Source organism: Oncorhynchus clarkii, chromosome 9, assembly GCF_045791955.1.
Source record: "Oncorhynchus clarkii lewisi isolate Uvic-CL-2024 chromosome 9, UVic_Ocla_1.0, whole genome shotgun sequence".
In the NCBI taxonomy this organism is placed as follows: domain Eukaryota; kingdom Metazoa; phylum Chordata; class Actinopteri; order Salmoniformes; family Salmonidae; genus Oncorhynchus; species Oncorhynchus clarkii.
The window spans coordinates 60,611,152-60,639,094 of record NC_092155.1 but is presented as its reverse complement, the minus strand read 5'-3'; the positions used below and the strand labels follow the sequence as shown (position 1 = coordinate 60,639,094).

Sequence of the window (27,943 nt, the reverse complement as noted above, 5' to 3'; positions counted from 1 at the left end):
GTGGGAATGGGGCCGATAACCCATTGAGAGGACCATATCAGTCACATTAGTGGTGCCCTGTAAAGCAGTGGGAGCCGGTCAGTGTGGTGTTGTCCATGGCTGCTCGGAGTACAGAGAACGTAGTACGAAAACCTGAGCTCAGCGCTGACTTATGACTCATTTCCTCAGCTGGAAAGAGAAGGATGCCTCCCACAGAGCAAGACAGAAAATAGCACAAAGACCTCACTGCTCACTCACAACCTGGATGTACTGTAATCTGGACATACCAGTGCAGAGAACGTTTGGCCGAAGCCTAAACTAAAGTAACCCAAAGTTCTCCATCTACTGCTTTCCCAATGAGCCAGGCCAACCAGAACGATGGGTATGAGTGAGAGTGTAAATAAATTCAGCATCCAACTGCAGACCTAGGGAGGGAACGAGGGCAGATGGGAGGGAATATATTCCTGGAATGAAACACAGCCCTGTTCAGTACTGTACTGACGGGGAACCTGGCTGAGAAGTTACTTGGCACACTATTTGGCACAGGATCTGTCAATTTCTAAATCAAGTGTCAACTCTTTCCATCTGAAACACAACGATGTGCAAATCAAATGCACCTCTGAATGTGTAGTGCAGAGATGCCACTATCTGAAACGGTTAAATCCTAGCCTTAGGCTACTTATTTTAATACATCCCTGTGCCTTTTCATCTTCTGTGTGCCTGATGTGTCAGTCAGAGCTTTCCAGAAAATCAATGGTGGAGAGAAGAGAATGGTGCTTAGTAATTTCAGGCTTTGAGCTGGTTTGAAAGAGTGAATGTCTTATTTAAATTGCCCCCTACGGGTTACTTTGTGACCGTTGTCGTGAGCCCAGGAGTCGGTCCATCAGGAATCTGAGTAATCTTTAGGACTCTCCTGGCTCTCATGTGGAGCTGAACAGCACTGAAGATATCTTTCACGACACAGCATGGGGCCTCTATTTACTGTGACATCGGAATGACTACAGTATTCATGTAACCTACTGTATATTCACAACCAAGGTGTAGAATACAATAGCCTAGTTAAAGTCTATGGGGGCAATATACCATTTGAAATAATAGACTGACATGGCCTTTTCATTTCTAAATCACTAATGTATTTATTTTGTCCATGTAATGACATTTTAGAATTAAATGTATTTTCATAATTTAGAATTGAAGTTAATTTCAATTCCCTGTTTACTTTAGCCTAATATACATTGGACAGACGTTGTTTTCCCCTACCAACATCAAGTCGGTTTAAAGTGGGACAATTTGAGCTTTACCCTTGTACTGTAATGATGACAGAAGTAGGAGGGAGGGAGCAGGAGGAGGAGGGTGAGGAGGAGAGGGGGCAGCCTTCCAAACACCTGCAGTCACAGACCTTCACAGCACAGGACCCTCACGAGGAGAGGACATATGGACCTACATTAAGCTATTTACTTATTTTCGGGTGGATGAGGGCTATGGGAGTAAGACAACATTTGTTAGAATGATAATTTTATAATCCTTGATCGGAAATCTATGTTATATTTTTCATGTTGTTTGTAAATAAATCGAGAGAGACGTTAGAAACGGTGTCTCTCTATGATATACAGAGGTATAATTTATTGGACGTTTAAGCATTAAATACTTTTTCAAACGCATTTTCGTTGTTTTCGTGTGGGACTTTTCATCTAAGGAATGTAGCGATAACATCTTATTATGTGAGTTACGGGTCTCCTACACCAGCTGGTTAAAAAAGGGGAAACAAAGAAGGTAGGCTACTTTGGAAAGTTTCTCCATACACTATTTTTTAACATCACAAGTATTTGTTTGTTTTTTTAGTCAGTGTGTTGAGGGACCAAAGTAATTACCAAGAACGAGGGGTAGCCTACATATGGAGAGAGCGTCTACTCGCTGTCTTTTCATGTGAGTTCACAGGTAACTGCGATGTTATCAAGAGCCAGTGATCGTCATGGTCATGAAATGCATTCCTGCATAATATGCGCAGTCGACTGTTCGTATTTTTTTCCCCTCAAACATTTACAAGATTAAAACATTTACAAGGAAAAAAAGTGAGAAAGATTATTGTAAAATTATGTTCACAGGACACAATTTAAACCATAAGTCAAACTTTTGGTCAGAGAGAAAATGGACCATGTCAATTATAATGTTAGGTTTATAATGTTAGAATAAGTGCTTTATAAACCACAGCTTAATAATTATGGCTGGGCACAAATTTCAGCACTCAGTGGAAAATATCTAATTTATTTATAGTCTATGAAGTTCTATTCATGAAGTTTTATGAAGTGCTTCAAATAACTTAATTTAATTTACTCCCTTTTGTATTTTTTTTATTCTAGCAGATATAGAAATAGTCTGTGGCCTACTTGGTTAGAAAATATAACTGCATTTCAGGGCTCATCTGAAAAGTACACCTTTTGGGGGAGAATTTAATGGACATTATGGACACAGTTTTTAGTATTCATAATTTATACAAGATGCTCTTCAGCAAAGTACAGATACTACATAATGAATGCTGACATAAAAGTAAAACAGTTACCTGCCAACACCCCTAAACTGTCAGAAAGGGTTTTCAGATGTCAAACTGTTTTTTTTTTTGCCAGCTATTTATTTTGAAATATGCATGAGGGGTGAAATTCAGTACTGGTAATGTACAGTATGTCACAGTATGGCTGTCTAGCTGTCTCCAATGCACTCACTCAGACACTTACAGGCATTCACACATTGATAAAGAGCTCTCTCTTTCTCCTTTCTTCTCTCTCTCTTTCTCTCTTTCTCTCTCTCTCTTTGACACACACACACACACACACACACACACACACACACACACACACACACACACACACACACACACACACACACACACACACACACACACACACACACACACACACACACACACACACACACACATACACACACTAATGATGTGATGTTCTCTTTCAGATCTTTTTCTGCCTTAGTTATGGCCAAGACAGCAACTCGGACCGTACTCCTCCTGTTGAGTGTATGTGTTTGCATCTCAGGCCTCCAACAGTCTGCTCCAAGGGTACGGCTGTCCTTCAAAGGTGAGCTACCTGACCAGAACACGCTCGCTCGCTCATAGACAGACAGACAGACAGACAGACAGACAGACAGACAGACAGACAGACAGACAGACACACAGACACACAGACACACAGACACTGCTCATCTGTCAGCTGGGATGGCTTCCAGGCCAGGTTGGTTCAGTTATTTCTTATTTGGCCTGTGGATTTCAGAAAGTCTTGTGGGTTACTGATTATTAAAGATTATAAACATTTCCTTCATAATCTAAGAATTGGTTATTCGATCTGCTAGACTAGCGGGTGAACACTGCTCGGTGAATAGAAGTTTAGGCATTGTGTTCTAAAGTTATTTCTGTAAGTGTAACCTGGATGAAGGCTTCCATCAAAATAATGCTGAAAGGTTACAGTGATTACCACATGCTGTCGTCACTCCTCGGTTCACACACACACACACACACACACACACACACACGCACGCACGCGCGCGCGCGCGCACGCACGCACACGCACACGCACACGCACACACACCTACCTTTTCATTGCACCACAAGGGGTGACTCACCTGAAAGAACTGTAAATAATAATTATCTGCATGATTCAGGTGTATAGAATTTCTGTTCAGGTATACCACAACATCATGACGGACGTGTTGGGAGCAAGTTGAGTCCCTTACAATCAGAATTATATGTCTGGCCTGAGAATTTGGACTGTCATGATAATGTCTATTAGTCAGCATGCGTTGTGGTGTAGAAGCTTATTATGCCATGAGAAATGAGAATTTGAGTAGTATCTATAGAAAAAAAGGATTTAATGTTGACGTATGTGGCTCTAATATAGGTATGAGAAGATCATGTACATTGTGAACATATTGCTGTAAAGCATAAAGGATCCCAGTTTAATACGAAGTACAATTTATAAAGGCTTTATATGGCATACATAAAGGCTTCATAAGCACTACATAATTGTTTCACAAATCATCTATAAGTGCATGTCATAATCTATAAATGGTGTATAAACATACATAGTGTGTTATGTTACATTTGACAATTCACCCTGAAGTGGGAATGGTTATGTCATCCTTTATACACCATTTAGAGTATGACATACGCTTATAGATGATCTGTGAAAAATGTATGTAGTGCTTATGACGTGTTTATGTATGCTGTATAAAGCCTTTATAAGTGGGACCCTATAAAGATGTTAAAGAAGTCTTTGGTCTTTCAATTGATCCTGCTGATGAAAACTACAGCACTGAGAGTTTAAACTGTTTGCTGGATGAGATTAGTGTTGAGGGTCAGATTAGCAAAACATTGTGTTTGTTTTCAGGCTATGGAATTAGCACCCTTAGTTCAAGTATGTATTAGTTTACTTGGTTGCAATGTGGTAGGGAATGTCACAAAAGTTGAGCCCACACACCAATGTTTGCATAATGTTTGCTAAAAGTAAGGGTAAGCCTGTAACTGGTGGTAATATAACCAAATGGAATTATGTTCAATTGCTTTGATACTGTATTGATTTGGATTGCTGTGGATGATAGTAGATTTATTATCTGCTTGCTGCAACTGTCCCACAATGACTGCAACCAATCTCTGTTAACACTGTAAAGAGCTCACTGATATTGGTAGTCATTCAAATCCACCACTAGAACCCAATCATCTTCTCCTCATTTCCAAGAATAGGCAGAACAGTGGGATGTGATCCCCTGTTCTGTGTTCCTGCCATTCCAAAGATTGATTGTTCATTGTTTGCGACAGGGACTCTCTTTGTTCCATAAGGCATTTTTTTTGTCGGGGGGGGGGGGGGGGGGGGGGGGGGGGGGGGGGTCATCTGACTGATTTTGAGACAGACTGGGACTGTGTGACTGGGACTGTGTGACTGGGACTGGGACTGGGACTGGGACTGTGTGACTGGGACTGTGTGACTGGGACTGGGTGACTGGGACTAGGTGACTGGGACTGGGACTGTGTGACTGGGACTGGGACTGGGTGACTGGGACTGGGTGACTGTGACTGTGACTGAGTGACTGTGACTGTGACTGGGTGACTGGGACTGGGACTGTGTGACTGGGACTGGGACTGGGTGACTGGGACTGGGTGACTGTGACTGTGACTGAGTGACTGTGACTGTGACTGGGTGACTGGGACTGAGACTGGATGACTGGGACTGGTGACTGGGACTGGGTGGCTGGGACTGGGACTGGGACTGGGTAAGTGGGACAGAACAGAAATATAAACGCAACTTGTAAAGTGTTGGTCCCATGTTTCATGAGCTGAGATAAAAGGTCCCAGAAATGTTCCATATGCATGAAAAGTTTATTTCTCTCAAATTCTTTGCACAAATTTGTTTACATCCCTGTTAGTGAGCATTTCTCCTTTGCCAAGATAATCACAGGTGTGGCATATCAAGAAGCTGATAAAACAGCATGATCATTACACAGGTGCACCTTGTGCTGGGGGACAATAAAAGACCACTCTAAAATGTGCAGTTTTGTCACACAACACAATGCCACTGATGTCTCAAGTATTTAGGGAGCGTGCTGACTCCAGGAATGTCCACCAGAGCTGTTGCCGAATAATTTAATGTTAATTTCTCTACCATAAGCCACCTCCAACATCGTTTTAGAGAACTTGGGAGTATGTCCAACCAGCCTCACAAATTCAGACCACTTGCAACCACACCAATCCAGGACCTCCACATCGAGATTATTCACTTGCGGGATTGTCTGAGACCAGCCACCTGGACAGCTGATGAAACTGAGGAGTATTTCTGTCTGTAATAAAGCTCTTTTATGGGGAAAAAGTCATTCTGATTAGCTGGGCCTGGCTCCCAAGTGGATGGGACTATGCTCTTCATGTTTCCTGGTTGATGGGAACTGTGTCAGAGGAAGGGACTAAATCAAGGTTATTCCAGTGACCTAGAGTATGGATATGGGTTTTAAGTTGTCTTCTGCATTATGGAGACAATGATTTAAAGCCTCACTTTTCCTTACTTACACTGAGTGTACAAAACATTAAGAACACCTTTCTAATATTGAGTTGCACCCCTCCTTTTGCCCTCAGAACAACCTCAATTTGTCTGGGCATGGACTCTACAAGGTGTTGAAAGCCTTCCACAGGGATGCTGGTCCATGTTGACGACAAAGTTTCCTACAGTTGTATCAAGTTGGCTAGATGTCCTTTGGTTGGTGGACCATTCTTGATACACACGGGAAACTGTTGAGCCTGAAAAACCCAGCAGCGTTGCAGTTCTTGACACACTCAAACAAACTGGTGCGCCTGGCACCAACTACCATACCCTGTTCAAAGGCATTTAAATATTTTGTCTTACCTATTCACTCTCTGAATGGTACACATACACAGTCCATGTCTCAGTTGTCTCAAGGCTTAAAATTGTTTCTTTAACTTGTCTCCTCCCCTTCATCTACTCTTGAAGTGGATTTAAAAGGTGGCATCACAATAAGGGATCATATCTTTCACCTGGATTCACTTGGTCAGTCTATGTCATGGAAAGAGCAGGTGTTCTTAATGTTTTGTATACTCACTGTACATTACACTAAAATGGTGTGATCTGGACATTTTTCTTATGTCTTTCATGTCTGGAACTGGTTTACCTGAATCAAATGCGGTATGATGACACATTATGTGTTTGTTTATCAGATAGTGCCAACTGACGTTGTTTATGACGGAGAGGATGAGAGCAGCCATGTAGGGGCCCAAGGGTGTGGCGTTTCTAGTTTTAGCCTAGGCTGTCAGTCCACTTTTCCCCAGTGGATGAAGTGGACGGAGGTTTGCCAGAGATGCTTGTTATCCTGTGCAGATCCGATTGCGTAGCAGCTTATTTTAGCAGCACATTGACTGCATCCTGTTAACAGTATTCAGACAAACAGTCACCTCAAAGGAAGACGGCAGAGCACTTTGATGTAAACACAGATGTCCTTACTCCGGCCAGGCTAAAACAGTATATGTGTACTTCATGCTGATGTTTGTTCACAAACCTATGCCAAATGCCATTTATCATCTGTCCCCCATGGGGATATCTGTGTTTTGTACCCTACTTAGTAATTACATCATAGCACTTAAAAGTTTGAAAGCTATTTTACATAGGTCAGTTTTATTTCACCTTTATTTATCCAGATACCACCCGTTAAGGTCAAGATACTTATTTTACAAGGGAGACCTGGCCACGCGGGCAGCTCCAGTAAAAGCAGTCATTATGAGGACCTGATACGGGGAGAGGTGAATGAAGAACAGACCTGATTTAAAGCATTTACTTACAGTTCATCTGACTGTGTCCTCAGAGACCTGCAATAACAACCACAAAGTGGCACGCTACATTCAGTCAATGCCACAAACTCAATCAGAAGCTTGGAACACATCAAATATTTAATTCTTAAAAGCTTCTGGAATACGTCCTGAGATGAGCTACATTGAGCCATTCACACATTTTCTGTTACTTTGAGGATGGTGTTAGTCTATGTTCAGTAAGTGCTGCTGAGAGTGAAAAATGAAGCACTTGTAGTCATTATCAGGGAAATGTCATGTGACAGATTCAAAGAAATAAGCAGAAAGAAGTTATGGCTCCCCCTGCTGGATATTACAATTGAACCATTCTCTTGCTACAGAATTTATTTTACATATGATTTACACTAAGTTTGTGTCTCTGTGTGCGTGTGTCTATGCATGTGTGCGTCTATGCGTGTGTGTGGGCTGGTGGGCCTCTCTCCTCCCCAGAGTTGTTGGACACCAGAGCAGCGCGGCCCTTCTCCTTCTCCTTCAACACCAGTGACTACCGCATCCTGCTGATGGATCAGGACCAGGGCCGTCTCTACCTGGGCAGCAGGGAGTACCTGGTGGCCCTGGACATGCACAACGTCAACAAGGAGCCACTCATTGTAAGAAGAACACACATAAACACAACTCTCCTTTATGAAAGTTTAATGTGGTGGTAAAATGTGGTAGTTTAATGTGGTAGTTTAAAGCGGTAGTTTAGTGTGGTAGTTTAATATGGTAGTAAAATGTGGTAGTTTAATGTGGTAGTAAATGTGGTAGTTTAATGTGGTAATTTAATGTGGTAGTAAGATGTGGAAGTTTAATGTACTAGTTTAATGGGGTAGTAAAATGTGGAAGTAAAATGTGGTAATTTAATGTGGTAGTAAAATGTGGTAGTTTCATGTGAAAGTTAAATGTGGTAGTAAAATGTGGTAGTTTATGTGTAGTTTAATGTGGTAATTTAATGTGGTACTAAAATGTGGTAGTTTAATGTGGTAGTAAAATGTGGTAGTTTAATGTGGTAGAAAAATGTGTAGTTTAATGTGGTAGTAAAATGTGGTAGTAAAATATGGTAGTTTCATGTGGAAGTTAAATGTGGTAGTAAAATGTGGTAGTTTAATGTGAAAGTTTAATGTGGTAGTAAAATGTGGTCGTTTAATGTGGTAGTAAAATGTGGTTGTAAAATATGGTAGTTTCATGTGGAAGTTAAATGTGGTAGAACAATGTGGTAGTTTAATGTGGTAGTAAAATGTGGTAGTAAAATGTGGTAGTTTAATGTGGTAATTTAATGTGGTAGTTTAATGTGGTAGTTTAATGTGGTAGTAAAATGTGGTAGTTTAATGTGGTAGTAAAATGTGGTAGTTTAATGTGGTTGTTTAATGTGGTAGTTTAATGTGGTAGTCAAATGTGGTAGTTTAATGTGGTAGTAAAATGCGGTAGTTTAATGTGGTCATTTAATGTGGTAGTAAAATGTGGTAGTTTAATGGGGTAGTAAAATGTGGTAGCTTAATGTGGTAGTAAAATGTGGTAGTAAAATGTCATAGTTTAATTTGGTCATTTAATGGGGTAGTAAAATGTGGTAGTTTAATGGGGTAGTTTAATGGCGTAGTAAAATGTGGTAGTTCAATGTGTAGTTTAATGTGGTAGTAAAATGTGGTAGTTTAATGTGGTAATTTAATGTGGTAGTAAGATGTGGAAGTTTAATGTACTAGTTTAATGGGGTAGTAAAATGTGGAAGTAAAATGTGGTAATTTAATGTGGTAGTAAAATGTGGTAGTTTCATGTGAAAGTTAAATGTGGTAGTAAAATGTGGTAGTTTATGTGTAGTTTAATGTGGTAATTTAATGTGGTACTAAAATGTGGTAGTTTAATGTGGTAGTTTAATGTGGTAGTAAAATGTGGTAGTTTAATGTGGTAGAAAAATGTGTAGTTTAATGTGGTAGTAAAATGTGGTAGTAAAATATGGTAGTTTCATGTGGAAGTTAAATGTGGTAGTAAAATGTGGTAGTTTAATGTGAAAGTTTAATGTGGTAGTAAAATGTGGTCGTTTAATGTGGTAGTAAAATGTGGTTGTAAAATATGGTAGTTTCATGTGGAAGTTAAATGTGGTAGAACAATGTGGTAGTTTAATGTGGTAGTAAAATGTGGTAGTAAAATGTGGTAGTTTAATGTGGTAATTTAATGTGGTAATTTAATGTGGTAGTTTAATGTGGTAGTAAAATGTGGTAGTTTAATGTGGTAGTAAAATGTGGTAGTTTAATGTGGTAGTTTAATGTGGTAATTTAATGTGGTAGTAAAATGTGGTAGTTCAATGTGGTAATTTAATGTGGTAGTAAAATGTGGTAGTTTAATGTGGTAGTAAAATGTGGTAGTTTAATATGGTAGTTTAATGTGGTAATTTAATGTGGTAATTTAATGTGGTAGTAAAGAGACCTCAAGTAAAATGCTATTTTACTGTGTGTGGTATCATTTGCAGCTTTGTGGTCTTTCCCTGACAGATCCATTGGCCAGCCTCTGACAAGAGAAAAGGGGAGTGTCGGATGACAGGAAAAGGAGGACAGGTGAGAATAACTTGTCTTTGTGAAAGACCCCTGGCCTCTCTCCTTACAGGATGAACTAATGATGTCCCACTTTCATGGGTCTATTTCACAGTTTTGAAAGAGATAGCCTTGTTTTTTTTCATTCAACAACAATTGATAACATTCCCATATCTGTGTACACACACCAGGGTGAGTGTGCAAATTTTGTGCGTATGATAGAGCCATGGAACCGCACCCACCTGTACACCTGTGGGACCGGAGCCTACCAACCCATCTGCACCTTCATCAACAGAGGCTGGAAGGCAGAGGTGAAAGGTTCAATATGCCCTAAATCATTCTAAATGACATTCAACTGCAGCATATCTGTGTATATTTAGGCCCAGCAGCCCGGATTACTAAACACTCTAGTACTCAAAACTAGGCCACAGATCTGAGCTCTATTTGTCTATATGCTTTTGTCGTTTTATTACATTTGATCCTTATCTGGCTTTTCTGGTCCCTCTCTTTCCAGGATTATGTGTTCAGACTGGTTCCTGGATTTCTAGAATCAGGGAAGGGCAAATGTTCCTATGATCCTTTCCAGGAGAACATTGCTGTTCTTATCAGTACGTTTCACCTCACTTATGAATACACATAGTAGACTTCCCAAAACCAAAAACAACAGGTCCTCTCACTTTCACTTCTTCCTAACCTCTCCTCTCCACCTCTCCCCTCCTCTCTCTCCTTCTCCTCTGCAGATGGGAATCTGTACGCAGGTGTTCATGTAGACTTCATGGGGACAGACCCAGCCCTCTTCAGGACCATGGGGGGCAGAACAGCAGTCAGGACAGAGCAGTATGACTCCAGGTGGCTCAATGGTGAGTTACTACACGTGAAAAAGAGCACCACTTTGTAAGGATGGACTCCGAAAGAGGTGTTGTTTTATGGTCCTTCTAACCGGATACATATATAAGAATAATTGGCAAACTGCTGGTAATGAATTCTGAGAACAACTGCAAGTTTCTCTTTCTTTCATCACTCACACCTCTCTCTCTCTCTCCCTCTCTCTCTCTCTCTCAGAGCCTGTGTTTATTCAGATTCAACAGATACCTGACAGTGCAGAGAGGAATGATGACAAACTCTACTTCTTCTTCCGGGAGAAGAGTTTGGATGCAGGGGGAGGGTCCAGCCCCAGTGTCCTGGCCAGAGTGGGACGAGTGTGTCTGGTGAGAGTTCAAATGTTCATACTCTCCTCCAGACATAAACATATTCTGAATGGCAGTCATAGTGGATCATTTATGGCTCAATGCTTAGAGGTAAAAATATGTATAATACCGTGATACACTTCCCTTAACTCTTTACCTCACCTTTATGTTACTTCCTTTCCTTCTCTTCCCTCATCCCAGGATGACGAAGGGGGTCAGAAGTCCCTGGTCAACAGATGGACCAGCTTCCTGAAAGCCCGCCTCATCTGCTCTGTGATCGGAGAGGATGGGGTGGAGACCTCATTTGATGAACTGAGTGAGACAGACCTCAATGAAAGATTTACTAGATCATTAGTTATTGTTAGTCTATGGGTCTGAGTCTCTCATCTGCAGGAAGGTAATTTTCTGTCTTCCAGGGGATGTTTTCATCCAGCCCACGCAAGATGAACGCAACCCTGTGATCTATGCCCTGTTCACTACTGCTGGGTAAGGTCACCATTAATCCTTCTTACATCACCTTTTATACTTCCCCTTTCTCCATTCCCCTTCTGTCTATACCCTTCCTGCTGTCACTGCTTTGTGGTTTTGTACTTTCATATAGCAGCTGTAGGTTTACCTCTCTCCTCTTTCCTCCACTTCCCTGGTTGATGCTTACTGGATTCCTCATTCTCTCTTTCTCCCTTCTTTCTCTCCCAGCTCTGTGTTCAAGGGTTCAGCAGTCTGCGTGTACTCCATGGCTGACATCCGCAACGTCTTCAATGGACCCTTCTCCCACAAACATGGTCATAACTACCAGTGGACAGTTTACACGGGCAAGATTCCCTACCCTCGCCCTGGCACAGTATGTTTAGACCTGTTACTCACTGCAACCAATCAATACATTACACACAAATTCTCTCTCTCTCTCTCTCTCTCTCTCTCTCTCTCTCTCTCTCTCTCTCTCTCTCTCTCTCTCTCTCTCTCTCTCTCTCTCTCTCTCTCTCTCTCTCTCTCTCTCTCTCTCTCTCTCTCTCTCTCTCTCTCTCTCTCTCTCTCTCTCTCTCTCTCTCTCCCAGTACACTTCTCCTTCCTCCCCCTGTACGCCTCCAGCCATGGCTGACCTTCTTCTGTCAACCCCTTCTCTCCCTCTCTTTTTCTTTTTGTTACTCAAAAATATACAACCCCTCTCTTACTCCCCCTAGTGTCCAGGAGGAACATTTACTCCAGGTATTCGTACCTCTAAGGACTTCTCAGACGAGGCAGTGAACTTTATGCGAGCCCATCCCCTCATGTACCACCCTGTGTACCCTATCCACCGTCGCCCCCTGGTGGTGAGGACTGGTGTGGACTACCGTTTCACAGCCCTGGTGGTGGACCAGGTGGACGCCGTAGACGGCCGATACGAGGTGCTCTTCCTGGGCACAGGTGAGAGGCTCTCCGTCCCAGGGCAATTGGCTGACTGAAGGACTTCATTGCTTGTTCGAATTTCACATTTTGTATTTTGTCCAAATTCTTGTTCCAGATCGTGGCACTGTCCAAAAGGTCATAGTTTTACCTAAGGACCCGAGCACCATGGAGGAGCTCACCCTGGAGGAAGTGGAGGTTTTCAGGGTATGCCTATAATGATTATCCAAATATTGTTTAAGCAAAAGTCTCCAACCACTGTCCTTGGACATTCATTCAATGGTTGTGCTCTGTAGATCCTGATGTGAGACATTACATTTAATTACAGACACATGCTGCTGTCAAAACAATGAAGATATCATCTAAAAGGGTAATCTGAACTCTTGATTTCCTTTTATTTGTACATTCTTTTAGGGGTTAGATCAGCTTTACTATTGCAGATAGATTGTGGCTTCTATCAATGTAAATGTCTGCCTCATTTCCAATCCCCCAAACTCTCTCTGTTAATAAACAGGAAATACTAGAGAGATATTGTTGATACTGACCTCTTGTTTTCATTGTCATTATAGCAACAGCTGTATGTGTCATCAGAGGCGGGGCTAACTCAGGTGTCTCTCCACCGCTGTGGGGTGTACGGGAGGGCCTGCTCCGACTGCTGTCTGGCACGGGACCCTTACTGCGCCTGGGATGGGGAGAGCTGCTCCGCTTTCACCCCCGCCACCAAGAGGTCAGGACCACAACACACACCACAACACGTCATCTAGCAAATAACAGTGGAAGGGGTGTCATGATGCATTATACGTCTTCTTTACTGTGTCTGTACTTGAACCCTGCTCTCTCTCTCTGTTACCCAGGAGGAGCCGAAGGCAGGATGTGAAACATGGGGATCCACTGCGACAATGCAGGGGCTTCAATGCCAAAGGTTTGTCAAGACACTTTAATCTTCAGAATTCAGAGTGACACACATTAAAATCATTTAATAATTTAAAAAATGTGCAAGAAACTGGCATTTAAAATAATCTCCCTCCACCCTCCTCCGAACATCCTCCCTTCCTTCAGTGGAAAAGCGTCTGAGAGAGACAGTCCAATTTGGTGTGGAGGGGAGCAGTACATTTCTGGAGTGTCAGTCTCGTTCTCCTCAGGCCACAGTCAAGTGGCTCTATCAAAGGGGAGGAAGAAGGAAAGTGGTAAGGAAGAACATACAGGTTTCTATTTCTGCTCTTTGAAAAGCAACCAGTATTATTCAAATACCAAATTCAGATCACATTTACACTGAGTTTACCAAACATTAGGAACACCTTCCTAATGTTGAGATGCACCACCGCCACCCCAGTTCAACAGTTATGTTAAGTTGGCTGGATGTCTTTTGGTTGGTTGGTGGTCCATTCTTGAAACCCACAGGAAACTGTAGAGTGTGAAAAACCCAGCAGCGTTGCAGTTGCAGACAATTGTGACATGGATTGTGTATGTGTGCCATTCAGAGGATGAATGGGTAAGACAAAATATTTAAGTGCCTTGAAATGGGGTATGCTAGTAGGTGCCAGGCCCACCAGTTTGAGTGTGTCAAGAACTGCAACGCTGCCAGGTTTTTCACGCTCAACAGGACTCTCTCTACAAGGTGTCAAAAACGTTCCACAGGGATGCTGGCCCATGTCCACAGTTGTGTCTAGTTGGCTGGATGTCCTTTGGGTGGTGGACCATTCCTGATACACAAGGGAAACTGTTGAGCCTGAAAAATCCAGCAGTGTTGCAGTTCTTGACACAAACCGGTGTGCCTGGCACCTACCGCACCCCATTTAAAGGGACTTAAATATGTTTGTCTTCCCCGTTCACCCTCTGAATGGCACCCATACACAATCCATGTCTCAATGCTTAAAAATCCTTATTTAACCTGTCTCCTCCCCTTCATCTACACTGTGGATTTAACAGATTTAAGTGACATCAATAAGGGATCATAGCTTTTCTCTGGATTCCCCTGGACAGTTTGTCATGGAAAGAGCAGGTGTTCTTAATGTTTGTACACTCAGTGTATATTGTAAGCAATTTTTTTTGGGGGGGGGGATTATATTATTTTGTACTAATATAATTGCTCACAGAGAGAGATTTTTTCTCTCTCAAAAAGATACGGGTCAACATTTTTGACACCCCTGTTTTCAATATCTTTCAATACCTCACCTCTCGAGGATAACAGCACTGAGATGTTTTTCAAAACGTTATGAGACTGGAGGGATCAAAGATGGATCTTAGATATTAGACCATTCCTTCATACAGAATCTTTCTCGATCCTTGATATCCGTTGTCTGCTCCTATGGACTGTGTGTATTAAGAATGGTTCACCACCCAAAGGACATCCTGCCAACTTGACACAACTGTGGACAGAGGTGGAAAAAGTACCCAATGGTCATACTTCACTAAAAGGGAAGATGCCTTCATAGAAAATGACTCAAGTCAAATTGAAAGTCGCCCAGTAAAATACTACTTGAGCAAGTCTAAAAGTATTTGGTTTTAAGTATCAAAAGTAAATGTAATTGCTAAAATATACTTAAGTTTGAAAAGTAAAAGTATAAATTGTTTAAAATTCCCTATATTAAGCAAACCAGACTGCACCATTTAATTGTTTTTAATTGAATTTACAGAGCACACTCAGACATCCTTTACCAACGATGCATGTGTTTAGTGAGTCCGCCAGATCAGAGGCAGTAAGGATGACATGGGATGTTCTCTTGATAAGTGTGTGAATTGGACCATTTTCCTGTCCTGCTAAGAATTCAAAATGTAACGATTAAAAGTTGTAAAAAATATAAATAGTAATGTAAAGTACTGTACAGATACCCCAATAGTACTTTCAAGTAATTTTAGTTAAGTACACAACTGACTGTGGGAAGCATTGGAGTCAACATGGACCAGCATCCCTGTAGAACGCTTTCGACACCTTGTAGAGATCATGCCCCGATTAATTGAGGTTGTTCTGAAGGCAAAAGGGAGGTGCAACTCAATATTAGGAAGGTGTTCCTAATGTTTTGTACACTCTGTGTATATCAACAAGTAATGGAAAATATCTATAAAGCAATAGTCGTTCACTTTTGAAATACAAATGAGGCACATTTGGACCTTGTTCACACCTTCACTACCATAACACTCTCACTCCCCCTCACTACAATAACACTCTCTCTCCCCCTCACTACCACAACACTCTCTCCCCCTCACTACCATAACACTCTCTCTCCCCCTCACTACAATAACACTCTCTCTCCCCCTCACTACAATAACACTCTCTCTCCCCCTCACTACCACAACACTCTCTCCCCCTCACTACCATAACACTCCCTCTCCCCCTCACTACAATAACACTCTCTCTCCCCCTCACTACCACAACACTCTCTCCCCCTCACTACCATAACACTCCCTCTCCCCCTCACTACAATAACACTCTCTCTCCCCCTCACTACCATAACACTCTCTCCCCCTCACTACCATAACACTCTCTCTCCCTCACTACCATAACACTCTCTCTCCCTCACTACCATAACACTCTCTCTCCTCCTCACTACCACTCTCTCTCCCCCTCACTACCATAACACTCTCTCTCCCTCACTACCATAACACTCTCTCTCCCTCACTACCATAACACTCTCTCTCCCTCACTACCACTCTCTCTCCCCCTCACTACCATAACACTCTCTCTCCCCCTCACTACCATAACACTCCCTCTCCCTCACTATCATAACACACTCGCTCTCTCTCACTACCATAACACTCTCTCTACCTCACTACCATAACACTCTCCCTGCCACTCACTACCATAACACTCTCTCTCCCCACTCACTATCATAACACTCTCTCTCTCCCTCACACCATAACACTCCCTCCCTCTCATTACCTACCATAACACTCTCTCTCTCCCTCATGACCATAACACTCTCTCTCCCTCTCATTACCATAACACTCTCTCTCTCTCATTACCATAACACTCTCTCTCTCCCTCATGACCATAACACTCTCTCTCCCCCTCACCACCATAACACTCTCTCTCCCTCATTACCATAACACTCTCTCTCTCCCTCATGACCATAACACTCTCTCTCCCTCATTACCATAACACTCTCTCTCCCCCTCACTACGATAACACTCTCTCCCCCTCACTACCATAACACTCTCTCTCCCTCACTACCATAACACTCTCTCCCCCTCACTACCATAACACTCTCTCCCCCTCACTACCATAACACTCTCTCCCCCTCACTACCATAACACTCTCCCCCCCTCACTACCATAACACTCTCTCCCCCTCACTACCATAAAACTCTCTCCCTCACTACCATAACACTCTCTCTCCCTCACTACCATAACACTCTCTCCCCCTCACTACCATAAAACTCTCTCTCCCTCACTACCATAACACTCTCTTTCCCCCTCACTACCATAACACTCTCTCTCCCCCTCACTACCATAACACTCTCTCTCCCCCTCACTACCATAACACTCTCTCTCCCTCACTACCATAACACTCTCTCTCCCCCTCACTACCATAACACTCTCCCCCCCTCACTACCATAACACTCTCTCCCCCTCACTACCATAACACTCTCTCCCCCTCACTACCATAAAACTCTCTCTCCCTCACTACCATAACACTCTCTCTCCCTCACTACCATAACACTCTCTCCCCCTCACTACCATAACACTCACTCTCCCCCTCACTACTATAACACTCTCTCCTCCTCACTACCATAACACTCTCTCTCCCCCTCACTACCATAACACTCTCTCTCCCCCCTACCCCTCAGCTCAACCGGGACAGAGAGTATCTGAAGACACCCCAGGGAATCCTTCTGAAGTCTCTCAGCCAATCAGACGCTGGTCTGTACCATTGCCTGTCCACGGAGAACAACTTCAAACACACGGTGGCCCGTGTGGCGCTGCGCATCCTGGACCGAGACATCGTGGTGGCCCTCACCTCCCCTGACGATGACCCCATGACCTCCAACAGCCCTCCCAATGGGCGGGGGGGGCAACATGACGCTCAGCAGCTAAAGCACCCCCCAACCCTCCCTCTCACAGACACCACATCCCAGCCAGAAATCAAGTTGATCCACCAGTACTGTCAGTCTTACTGGGAGCAGCTAGGGCTCAAGCAGCAGAAGCCCAAACGCACCTCCAGGAGACACACAGAGAGCCAGGAAACCCAAGGCAGATAGAGGACTGGACTTCTCCAACACTAGCCAGCCAGGAGACACACAGAGAGCCAGGAGACACACGGCAGATAGAGGACTGGACTTCTCCAACACTAGCCAGCCAGGAGACTCCATATGATAGACTAGAGATCCATGTTTGACACCAAACATGAGCTTTGTCTCCCTTTGTATGGTGGTGGTGACACCCTCACACAACCCAGTATCTCAGTATAGAAATGTAATATATTGATATGTGTATATATCATATGATAATAATAGATCCGTGGTTTATTCATGTATAATAATTCAAAAGCGTTTGTCTTTGCATTCTTTATTCAGTTTGGAAATGTGTACATCTTATTGTTCAACGTTGAGAGATAGTAATTGTATGGTATGATGTATGTATTTGTCTACTAAAACCATTTGTGATGTCGTAATTGTGGTGACTCTTGCGCTCTCTAACGCCTTTGTGACCTATGTTTGTTTATATTTGCACAAAACACACAATATCTGCATGTAGAACATTAAGACGGGAAATCATATGTGTGCATAATATTAGTTATAATACTACATTCCAGTAATATCAAATATTTGAATGGGAACAGGTAGAAAGAAGACTGTGTGTAGAAGACCTCACCATCTTTTATAATGATATTGAGCAACATACTGTAATGTAATGTACATACTCAGCATGAGTCCTACACTGGAAACGTTCAAACGACAGATATAAAAATATATATTATCCCATCTAACCTTCTCTGTCCTACGTTCTGTTTATTTATTTAACCTTTGGGCCTTTCACACAATCCTTATCTGTAGCATTCTTCAGGTGTACATTTTCCATGTGTAAGGGCTAGATTCAATCCATAGTGCTGAAGATCCGCACTACGGCGCAATTGACATTTAAAGGCATTGTTCCAGCATTCACGGTGAGATACAAATCTGCGGTAGAGCATGGATCTTCAGCGCTGCAGACTGAATCTAACTGGATCAACCTAACTTTGAAGTCCATGGTTACAGAGTGGAAAATAATACAGTACGGAATGCACTTATCAGTCGTCCCATTCATCATCATCTTCATCATCATACCCTCCTTCTTCTTCACCTTCATCTGAAACAGAAGAGAGGAATGAATATCTGTTATGCAGAGATTCATTTTAAGATTCAAGAGGACAAGCCACAATGCATTTGTTTTAATTTACACATTTGTAGAATGAATGAATGAAAGATTAGGATGAGAAGGTACTCACCAGAGGAGTGAATGACTTTACTCCTCTTCTGCATGACCATCATCAGAGCTCCTACGATGCCCTCTGAGTCTTCCTGGGCAGGCGGAGGTGGCTCAGGACTGTCTGTGACCTGGGACACACAAAAGGTCAAAGGTCAATGATAATGTAAACTGAAATATGTAGACTTCAATCTCACTGACAAAGACAATTTTGTATTTGAACAAGTTGGGTTTACGTTTTTGAGCTTCCTTCCCAGGCGGATCTGATCCAGCAGAGCTCCTCTTCCACCTCCACCTCCACCTCCACCTCCACCTGAAGATGCAGGAGCAGGAGCAGGTGGTGGGGGACCTTTACAGGGGGGAGGAGGAGGAGGAAAGTCTCCAGAGCTCTGGGCTGGGGGAGGCGGGGGAGGAGGAGGTGGAGGAGGTGCTGGGCCTCCTCGACTGGGGGTGGATGGAGCAGGAGGAGGAGGTGCAGGCATGGAGAGATGGTGACCAGGGGGAGGGGGAGGTGGAAGAGGACTATGGGACACAGAGGGTGGAGGTGGTGGGAGTCCACCTCGGCCGCCTAACGGGGGTGGAGGTGGCAGGGCTCCACGTGAGGGAGGGGGCTGGGAGGGGGGCGGGCCACGCCCTGGCTGTCCTGGGACAGGGGGCAGGGGGCCAGAGCGACCTCCTCGTGGAGGAGGAGGGGCAGGAGGGGAGGAACAGCTCCCTGGTACTGGGGGGAGAGGACCCTGCCTACCAGGCGGAGGGTGAGGAGGCCCAGGACCTATTTAAATGGGATGAAAAAACAGCAACATTTTGGATTACAAAAATAGTTTGATTTACATTTAGTAATAAAATTATATAACAGAGTACACCAGAACAGTACCCTACAGTGAAGTACAATTCAATACATCCACTGAAGTGATGATGAACTTTAGACCAGTAGACAGACACTCAGAATGACACTCACCAGTGTTCATGGCCTTTTTGACTGCCTCCATGCCGCCTGAGTTCTCAATGACTTGTTGGATGAGTTGGGAGGTCTCCTCATCCTTCAACTCAGCCTCACTGATCCCAGCACAGGACAGCAGCTTCTTCAGGTCAGGGTCCAGGTTGTTGGGGTCCCAGCCCACATGACTCACATGTCTGAGGAGGGGAGGAGAGAGAGGAAGAGGAAAATATACCTGAATGAGTGGCACGCTTGGATACAATCCTGGACAAACAATTTTATGACAAGTTTTCATTTAGTTAAATGTGTTGTGATAGATTATGAAGGCTTTATTTAACTGCCTGCTTATATGTGTGCGCTTAGTATCCACTCACTTGAACCCACTCGGTGCTCCAATGTCTGCTTTGGAAAGTTTACTGCTCTTCTTCTTGTCCTTTTTCTTGTCCTTCTTTCCCTTACTGACAAAGGCAGGGGCAGGTACAGGTGTGACGGAGCGGTAGCGTGAAGCCTGGATGTCTGGGTTCTGGATGTCCATGGTGACCATGGAGGGAGAAGTGGGACTGCCAGGTCCTGCTTTACAATGGAAGTGTACATGTATAAGTCACAGATATGTCTCTCTTGGGTAAAGATATCTTGTCAGAGATGTGTAGTGTATATGTTTACAGTTTAGATATTGGGTCAGTTAGTTATTGTGCCTGAGGTAGATATATACTACTGTTCAACAGTTTGAGGTCACTTAGAAATTTATTTTTCTTTTAAAGAAAAGCACATTTTCTGTCCATTAAAATAACATAAAATTGATCAGAAATACAGTGTAGACATTGTTAATGTTGTAAATGACTATTGTAGCTGGAAACAGCAGATTTTTTTAATGGAATATCTACATAGGCGTACAGAGGCCCATTATCAGCAACCATCACTCCTGTGTTCCAATGGCACGTTGTGTTAGCTAATCCAAGTTTATCATTTTAAAAGGCTAATTGATTACTAGAAAACACTTTTGCAATTATGTTAACACAGCTGAAAACTGTTGTGCTGATTAACGAAGCAATAAAACTGGCATTCTTTAGACTAGTTGAGTATCTGGAGCATCAGCATTTGTGGGTTCGATTACGGCTCAAAATGGACAGAAACAAAGACCTTTCTTCTGAAACTTGTCAGTCTATTCTTGAAATGAAGGCTATTCCAAATTGCCAAGAAACTGAAAATCTCGTACAATGCTGTGTACTTCTCCCTTCACAGAACAGCGCAAACTGGCTCTAACCAGAATAGAAAGAGGAGTGGGAGGCCCCGGTGCACAACTGAGTACATTAGAGTGTCTAGTTTGAGAAACAGACACCTCACAAGTCCTCAACTGGCAGCTTCGTTAAATAGTACCCACAGCTACAATAGTCATTTAAAACATTAACAATGTCTACACTGTATTTCTGATCAATTTGATGTTATTTTAATGGACAAAAAATGTGCTTTTCTTTTTAAAAAATAAAGAGATTTCTAAGTGACCCCAAACTTTTGAACGGTATATATTTAGTAATTTTTCTATTTAACATTTATTTCAGTCAGTTAAGATCAAATTATTATTCACAATGACGGCTTACACAAGCCAAACCCTAACCAGCACAAGGCAATTGTGCGCTGCACTATGGGACTCCCGATCACGGACAGTTGTGATACAGTCTGGGAACGAACCACGGTCTGTAGTGACGCCTCTAGCATTGCGATACAGTGTGTTAGACCGCTGCGCCACTTGGGAGCCCAGGTATAACACATTCAATGGAATGAGGGATACTCACCTTTACCAGGAAGTGGAGGTCGTCCCCCTCCGTCTGTAAGTAAAACACACAGAATTAGTTCAGGGAGAATACAAGGGTTATTTTGGGATTACTTCAGATAAGGGCCTCAGTGTAAATCAGTCTTACCATTGGAAGGCAGGGGGCGCTGTTTCTTCTCTGACACTGTGAGAGGGAAGGAAGGAGGAACAAGAGGATGCCAGTTGAGATCATATCTACACATCTTCACCACAACCTTTACTTTGAAATGCCACAGCTACCCTCCATGGAACCGCACATTACTGTTAATATCTGTTATGTTTTCCAGTGTCAGAGATATATTAGTTCAAATAAGGTGCATTAGGAAAGTATTCAGACCCCTTCACTCTTTCCATATTTTGTTATGTTACAGCCTTATTCTAAAATTGATGAAATACTTTTTTCCCTCATCAATCTGCACACAATACCCCATAATGACAAAGTGAAAACAGGTTTTTTGAAATTGAGCTCAGGTGCATCCTGTTTCCATTGATCATCCTTGAGATGTTTCTACAACTTGATTGGAGTCCACCTGTGGTAAATTCAATTGAGAAACAAGATTATCTAGTCTGATGAAACCAAGATTGAACTCTTTGGCCTGAATGCCAAGCGTCACGTCTGGAGGAAACCAGGCACCGCTCATCACTTGGCCAATACCATCCCTACGGTGAAGCATGGTTGTGGTAGCATCATGCTGTGGGATGTTTTTCAGCGACAGGGACTGGGAGACTAGTCAGGATCAAGGGAATAATAAACAGACCAAAGTACAGAGATATCCTTGATGAAAACCTGCTCCAGAGCGCTCACGACCTCAGACTGGGGTGAAGGTTCACCTTCCAACAGGACAACGACCCTAATCACACAGCCAAGACAATGCAGGAGTGGCTTCGGGACAAGTCTCTGAATGTCCTTGTGTAGCCTAGCCAGAGCATGAAAATGGAGAGACCTGAAAATAGCTGTGCAGCGACACTCCCCATCCAACCTGACAGAGCTTGAGAGGATCTGCAGACAATAATGGGAGAAACTCCCCAAATACAGGTGTGCCAAGCTTGTAGCGTCATACCCAATAAGACTCAGGACTGTAATCGCTGCCAAAGGTGCTTCAAAAAAGTACTGAGTGAAGGGTTTGAATACTTGTGTAAATGTATATTTCATTATTTTCTAAAAACCTGTTTTTGCGTTGTCACTGCGGGGTGTAGGTCTATGAGGATTTAGCTCTAAATACTTCCCGAATGCACTGTATGACTCAAATACAAACAACACCCCACTGGGCACACGCTGGTTGAATCAACGTTGTTCACACATCATTTCAATGAAATTACATTGAACCAACTGTGCCCAGTGGGACAGTTCACCAGTAACCAGACATGGAGAACATGGTAGCCTTATATACAGTCTGATGTCATGTCAATCCTATACCAAAAAACTCAACATAATTTTCTGTCTTTGATTCTATAACAAATGACCCTGACCTTGACGGTTTCTCTGGTTGATCTTCTCATCAACTGCACTAAGGAAGGTTTCAGCCTCCTGTTCATCTGCAAAGTTCAGCCCCACTTGGCAGTCCTGCATTGGATTGGAGAGAAACATTTGGATAGGCTCATGAAAAGACAAAAGTAAAATCACTCATCTTAGGATTTACAGTCAAGCCATCATCATGAGTATCCATGGCATATTAATGTAGAGGAAGATACGCTTGCTTACATCTGCAGCGAAGGTATGGAAGAATGGCCGGGCACAGTGATAGACCATTTGGTTATAGAGCTCCTGCTCCCAGATCAGCTGTCCTTTCTGGGAAAAGCCAACTGTTAATATAACTGAAAGGCCAACACTTCTTCAACTCATATCTTCATTGGAAACTTCTCAACAGTGGATCAACAAATGGTCCTTTTCTAGGATGGGTTATTGTATATGCACTTTGTGACGTCTGTTGATGTAAAAATGGCTTTATAACTACATTTGATTGATTGATTAATATTTTCCATCATTGTGACTGACAGTGTATGTTCCTGTTACCTTGACATCGAAGAGGCGTATGAAGTAGGAACGGCGATGGTTGTCCTTGACGAAGCAGGCCACCCCAGTTTGCTGCAGGCTCCAGCAGGTGGGACTGTGGGGCAGGGCCATGTACAGCTGTGCTACGGTAGTGGCCAGGGACTATACACACACACACATGCGCACACGCAGGACATTTAATTATACTGAACATAAATATAAACGCAACATGCAACAATTTCAGAGATTTTACTGAGGTACAGTTCATATAAGGAAATCAGTCAAATGAAATAAATTCATTAGGTTCTAATCTGTGGATTTCACAGGACTGGGCATACAGGTATGCATCTGTTGGTCATAGATACCGTGGATCAGAAAACCAGTCAGTATCTGAAGTGACCACAATTTGCCTCATGCAGAGCGATACATCTCCTTCACATAGAGATGATCAGGCTGTTGATTGTGGCCTGTGGAATGTTGTCCCACTCCTCTTCAATGGCTGTGCGAAGTTGCTGGATATTGGCGGAACTACAACATGCTGTCATACACGTTGATCCAGAGCATCCCAAACATACTCAATGGAGGACATGTCTGTTGAGTATGCAGGCCATGGATGAACTGGGACATTTTCAGCTTGCAGGAATTGTGTACAGATCCTTGCGACATGGGGCTGTGCATTATCATGCCGAAACATGAGGTGATGGCGGCGGATGAATGGCATGACAATGGGCCTTAGGATCTCGTCACGGTATCTCTGTGCATTCAAATTGCCATTGATAAAATGCAATTGTGTTTGTTGTCCGTAGCTTATGCCTGCTCATACCGTAACCCCACCGCTACCATGGGGCACTCTGTCACAACGTTGACATCAGCAAACCGCTTGCCCTCACAATGCCATACACGCGGTTGGATGTACTGTGTAATAATCAGCTTCTTGATATGCCACTCCTGTCAGGTGGATGCATTATCTTGGCAAAGTAGAAATGCTCACCAACAGATGTAAACAAAAATGCAAAAACATTTTTTTTTTAAAGAAATACGTTTTTTGTGCATATGGAACATTTCTGGGAACTTTTATTTCAGTTCACGAAACATGGGACCAACACTTGACAGGTGGCTTTTATATTTTTGTACAGTATAGTTTATATGTATGTTGGCTCTAGATAAGTGCACATCAGAAAAGTGCAAACTCTATTCAAGTGAATTCAAATACATACTTGTTCTACTTACTGTAGATAGTGTGTGTGTGTGCTCAGGTTAAGTTCAAACATTTAGGACAATCGGAAGTCTTTATCCGGAATGGACTGTACCAGGCCAACGGAAAGTGTCTGACCTCTGTCAGACCTAAGTTACCTGTGATGAGTGCTTTAAGCAGCAGGTACTCAGTGGTTTGGAAAGTTCTTGGGTAGTTTTCATAGCAAAGACCTGCCCCCAATAATGACATCACATTCTCTGTGGTGGACATAATATTTTGTTAGACTTGTCAACTACCACTGCAGGCTTAGGCCTACCTCAGAAACCAGGAAGTTGGTATGTCAAAAGAAAGCAGACTGCACATACACTGAACATACAAAACATTAAGAACACCTTTCTAATGCCTTCAGAACATCCTAAAAGTGTCTGGGCATGGACTCTACAAGGTGTCGAAAGCATTCCACAGGGATGCTGGCCCATGTTGACTCCAATGCTTCCCACAGTTGGCTCAGTTGGCTGGATGTCCTTATGTTGGTGTACCATTCTTGATACACACAGGGAACTGTTGAGCGTGAAAAACCCGGCAGCGTTACAGTTCTTTACACAAACCGGTGCGCCTGGCACCTACTACCATACCCCGTTCAAAGGCACTTAAATATTTTGTCTTGCCCATTCACCCTCTGAATGGCACACGTACAAAATCCATGTCTCAATTGTCTCAAGGCTTAAAAATCATTCTTTAACCTGTTTCCTCCCCTTTACCTACACTGATTGAAATGAATTTAACAAGTGACATCAATAAGGGATCATAGCTTTCACCTGGTCAGTCTGTCATGGAGCAGGTGTTCTCAGTGGTGGAAAAAGTACCCAATTTCCATACTTAAGTAAAAGTAAAATACTGAAAATGACAAGTAAAAGTGAAAGTCACCGAGTGAAATACTACTTGAGTAAAAGTCTACAAGTATTTGGGTTTAAATGTACTTAAGTCTCATTAGTAAAAGTATAAATGATTTAAAATGTCTTATTTTAAGCAAACCAGATGACACGATTTTCTTGTTTTTTATATTTACAGATAGACAGTGGCACAGTTCAACACTCAGACACAATTAATAAACAAAGCATTTGTGTTTAGTGAGACTGCCAGATCAGAGGCAGTAGGGATAACCGGGGATGTTCTCTTGATAAGTGCGTGAATTAGACAATTTTCCTGTCCAGCTAAGCATTCCAAATGTAATGAGTACTTTTGGGTATCAGGGAAAACGTAAGGAGTAAAAAGTACATACATTTATTTTGGTAAAAGTAAAAGTAAAAGTTGTCAAAAATATAAATAGTAAAGTAAAATACAGATACCCATAAAAGCTACTTAAGAGGTACTTAAAAGTATTTTTACTTTGGGGCTCTCAGGTGGCGCAGTGGTCTAAGGCACTGCATCTCAGTGATAGAGGTGTCACTACAGACACCCTGGCTTGAATCCAGGCTGTATCACACCTGGTCATGATTGGGAGTCTCTTAGGGTGGTGCACAATTGGCCCAGCGTTGGCTGGTGTAGGCCGTCAGTGTAAATAAGAATTTGTTCTTAACTGACTTGCCTAGTTAAATACGGGTAAAAATGAAACACTGGGTGTTCTTAATGTTTTGTACACTGAGTGTACAAACTGCTGCCTCTAATTCTGTTACCAGAGGAAGTGGTTTACACCACAATTTCCTGTCATTCACTCATGCCCGTTTAAAAGTCATTGTGTAGAGACTCTTGGTGTACATGCAAAATGTTTAATTGTTTGAATTTCTAACAATAGATATTACTTTTAAAGTTGCCAAATATCTAGATGACATCTAATGAAATTGCCATGCACTAAATAAAACACATCAGAGCCACAGTTGAAGGGGTTAATTCAGTCATTTATATAAAAGTGAAACAATAATGATGAGACTGAAGCAGTGGCAACCATAAATTTGCCCAATCATATCTTACTGTATACATGGACCTTGTTAATAAAAGGCTATATTTAAAACACAGAATATGCCAGAATAACCTTTATTTATTTGGTTGCTATTTAACACTTAGACATGTGCTACTACTGCACCAACCTGCCTAAAATACACCTACATACCAAATAGCCACACACCATCCAACCAGGTCTCCTCCATGCCAAACATCAACCAGATAGTTTCCTACATAGACCTACCAAGTACCTACCATCCGAACACCAAGTCTCCTAGTCTACATACCAACCATCCCCTCCCCTCCCTCATCCCCAGGAAAGACTTACAGCACACCTCCTCCCCAGCAGGTCTTCCAGCCTCTCATTCTCCTGTGGACTCAGCAGAGAGCTGGGACTGTACTCCTGAACTCCTTTAGACTTAGATCCCCGACTCATAGTCCCTCTCAGAATATCTACGTAGTATCAAAACTGAGCGGAGCATTGACGTGCCTCTGTCCTCTTCCTCAAACAGGCACTGACTGTTAGAATAACAAGTTGAAATGGTGCAGATGGTTTCTCTTCTGCCTTCTACAATGTGTTACATGCACACCAAGATTCAGAGCAGGAAATGGACAACCACAATTTTTTTCCCCCTTTCTCTCACTCATAATGCTGATCATGGTTGAGTGGTGTTACTTATATTTCATGGTCTAACTGTGGTGTTTCTTAACTTTTAGTCATTGTTCCATTGCTAAAAATGGCAAACTCTTCTCAGGTACTCAATTTACGCTACTCAGACCCCAATTTTCAATGGGACATTTATTAGAAAAGAGAACGAATCAGATTCAAAACATTTAATTACATGAAACTTTTAATGGACAAATAACATTTTTTTTTTTTAAGACCAAATAAATAAAAAAACAGACTCCATTCTCTCTAAAAAAAATGTTGGTCCATAGTTCAGCTTACCACGTCTGATACAGGACTCAGTTTGTCTGAGATCTCACAGACTTACTCAGAAAAGCCAAGTCTAAAGATAGCAGAAGACATTGTACTACTTCTGCTCTTGAGTCTGACTGACTAGCGAAGCTGAGGTCAGTATTTGTTTGTGTTGAGTTGACATTAGTGTGTATGCTCACACAAACAGCCCTTTCCATTCATATTCATGATGACTAGGAGTACATGTTTTGTATATACAACATGATAGATATAAACAATAGAAAAGTTTTAAATATCCAATTCAAGTTACTGGACATAATATAG

The 27,943-nt window shown here is 42.6% G+C and overlaps 2 protein-coding genes across 3 annotated transcripts; one reads left to right on the top strand and one right to left on the bottom strand.

Moving 5' to 3' along the window:
* Positions 1-1,382: 1,382 nt before the first annotated feature.
* Positions 1,383-17,926, top strand: LOC139416660 (semaphorin-3F-like). Its single transcript, XM_071165604.1, has 18 exons — positions 1,383-1,752; positions 2,947-3,068; positions 7,778-7,938; positions 9,814-9,876; positions 10,044-10,163; positions 10,367-10,460; positions 10,593-10,712; positions 10,915-11,060; positions 11,241-11,355; positions 11,456-11,525; positions 11,736-11,880; positions 12,221-12,443; positions 12,541-12,629; positions 12,751-12,792; positions 12,992-13,149; positions 13,277-13,344; positions 13,482-13,609; positions 17,210-17,926. The coding sequence occupies exons 2-18, from the start codon at positions 2,966-2,968 to the stop codon at positions 17,618-17,620; spliced, it is 2,256 nt and encodes a 751-aa protein (XP_071021705.1). The 5' UTR covers positions 1,383-1,752; positions 2,947-2,965; the 3' UTR covers positions 17,621-17,926.
* LOC139416663 (actin nucleation-promoting factor WAS-like) lies at positions 17,912-27,263 on the bottom strand. 2 transcript variants are annotated; one of them, XM_071165606.1, is made up of 11 exons: positions 27,029-27,263; positions 23,586-23,726; positions 23,274-23,360; positions 23,042-23,135; positions 21,681-21,716; positions 21,555-21,587; positions 20,136-20,331; positions 19,783-19,958; positions 19,061-19,596; positions 18,847-18,955; positions 17,912-18,707 (listed from the first exon to the last, which is right to left on the bottom strand). In XM_071165606.1, exons 1-11 carry the CDS (start codon positions 27,134-27,136, stop codon positions 18,649-18,651), a joined length of 1,575 nt encoding a protein of 524 aa, XP_071021707.1. In that variant the 5' UTR covers positions 27,137-27,263; the 3' UTR covers positions 17,912-18,648. The 2 variants fall into 2 exon arrangements, with proteins under 2 accessions (XP_071021707.1, XP_071021706.1); XM_071165605.1 differs by having other exon boundaries at positions 20,136-20,334; positions 27,029-27,245.
* Positions 27,264-27,943: the final 680 nt, after the last annotated feature.

Excerpts from the sequence above, each read along its gene's own strand:
- LOC139416660 (XM_071165604.1), top strand. The coding sequence starts at position 2,966 with ATGGCCAAGACAGCAACTCGGACCGTACTCCTCCTGTTGAGTGTATGT. Across the intron at positions 12,444-12,540 it reads GGTGCTCTTCCTGGGCACAG|ATCGTGGCACTGTCCAAAAG; the intron begins GTGAGAGGCTCT and ends TTCTTGTTCCAG. Across the intron at positions 13,150-13,276 it reads TTCACCCCCGCCACCAAGAG|GAGGAGCCGAAGGCAGGATG; the intron begins GTCAGGACCACA and ends TCTGTTACCCAG.
- LOC139416663 (XM_071165605.1), bottom strand. The coding sequence starts at position 27,136 with ATGAGTCGGGGATCTAAGTCTAAAGGAGTTCAGGAGTACAGTCCCAGC. Across the intron at positions 21,717-23,041 it reads CAACCAGAGAAACCGTCAAG|TGTCAGAGAAGAAACAGCGC; the intron begins GTCAGGGTCATT and ends TCCCTCTCACAG. Across the intron at positions 19,959-20,135 it reads GGAGCACCGAGTGGGTTCAA|ACATGTGAGTCATGTGGGCT; the intron begins GTGAGTGGATAC and ends TCCCCTCCTCAG.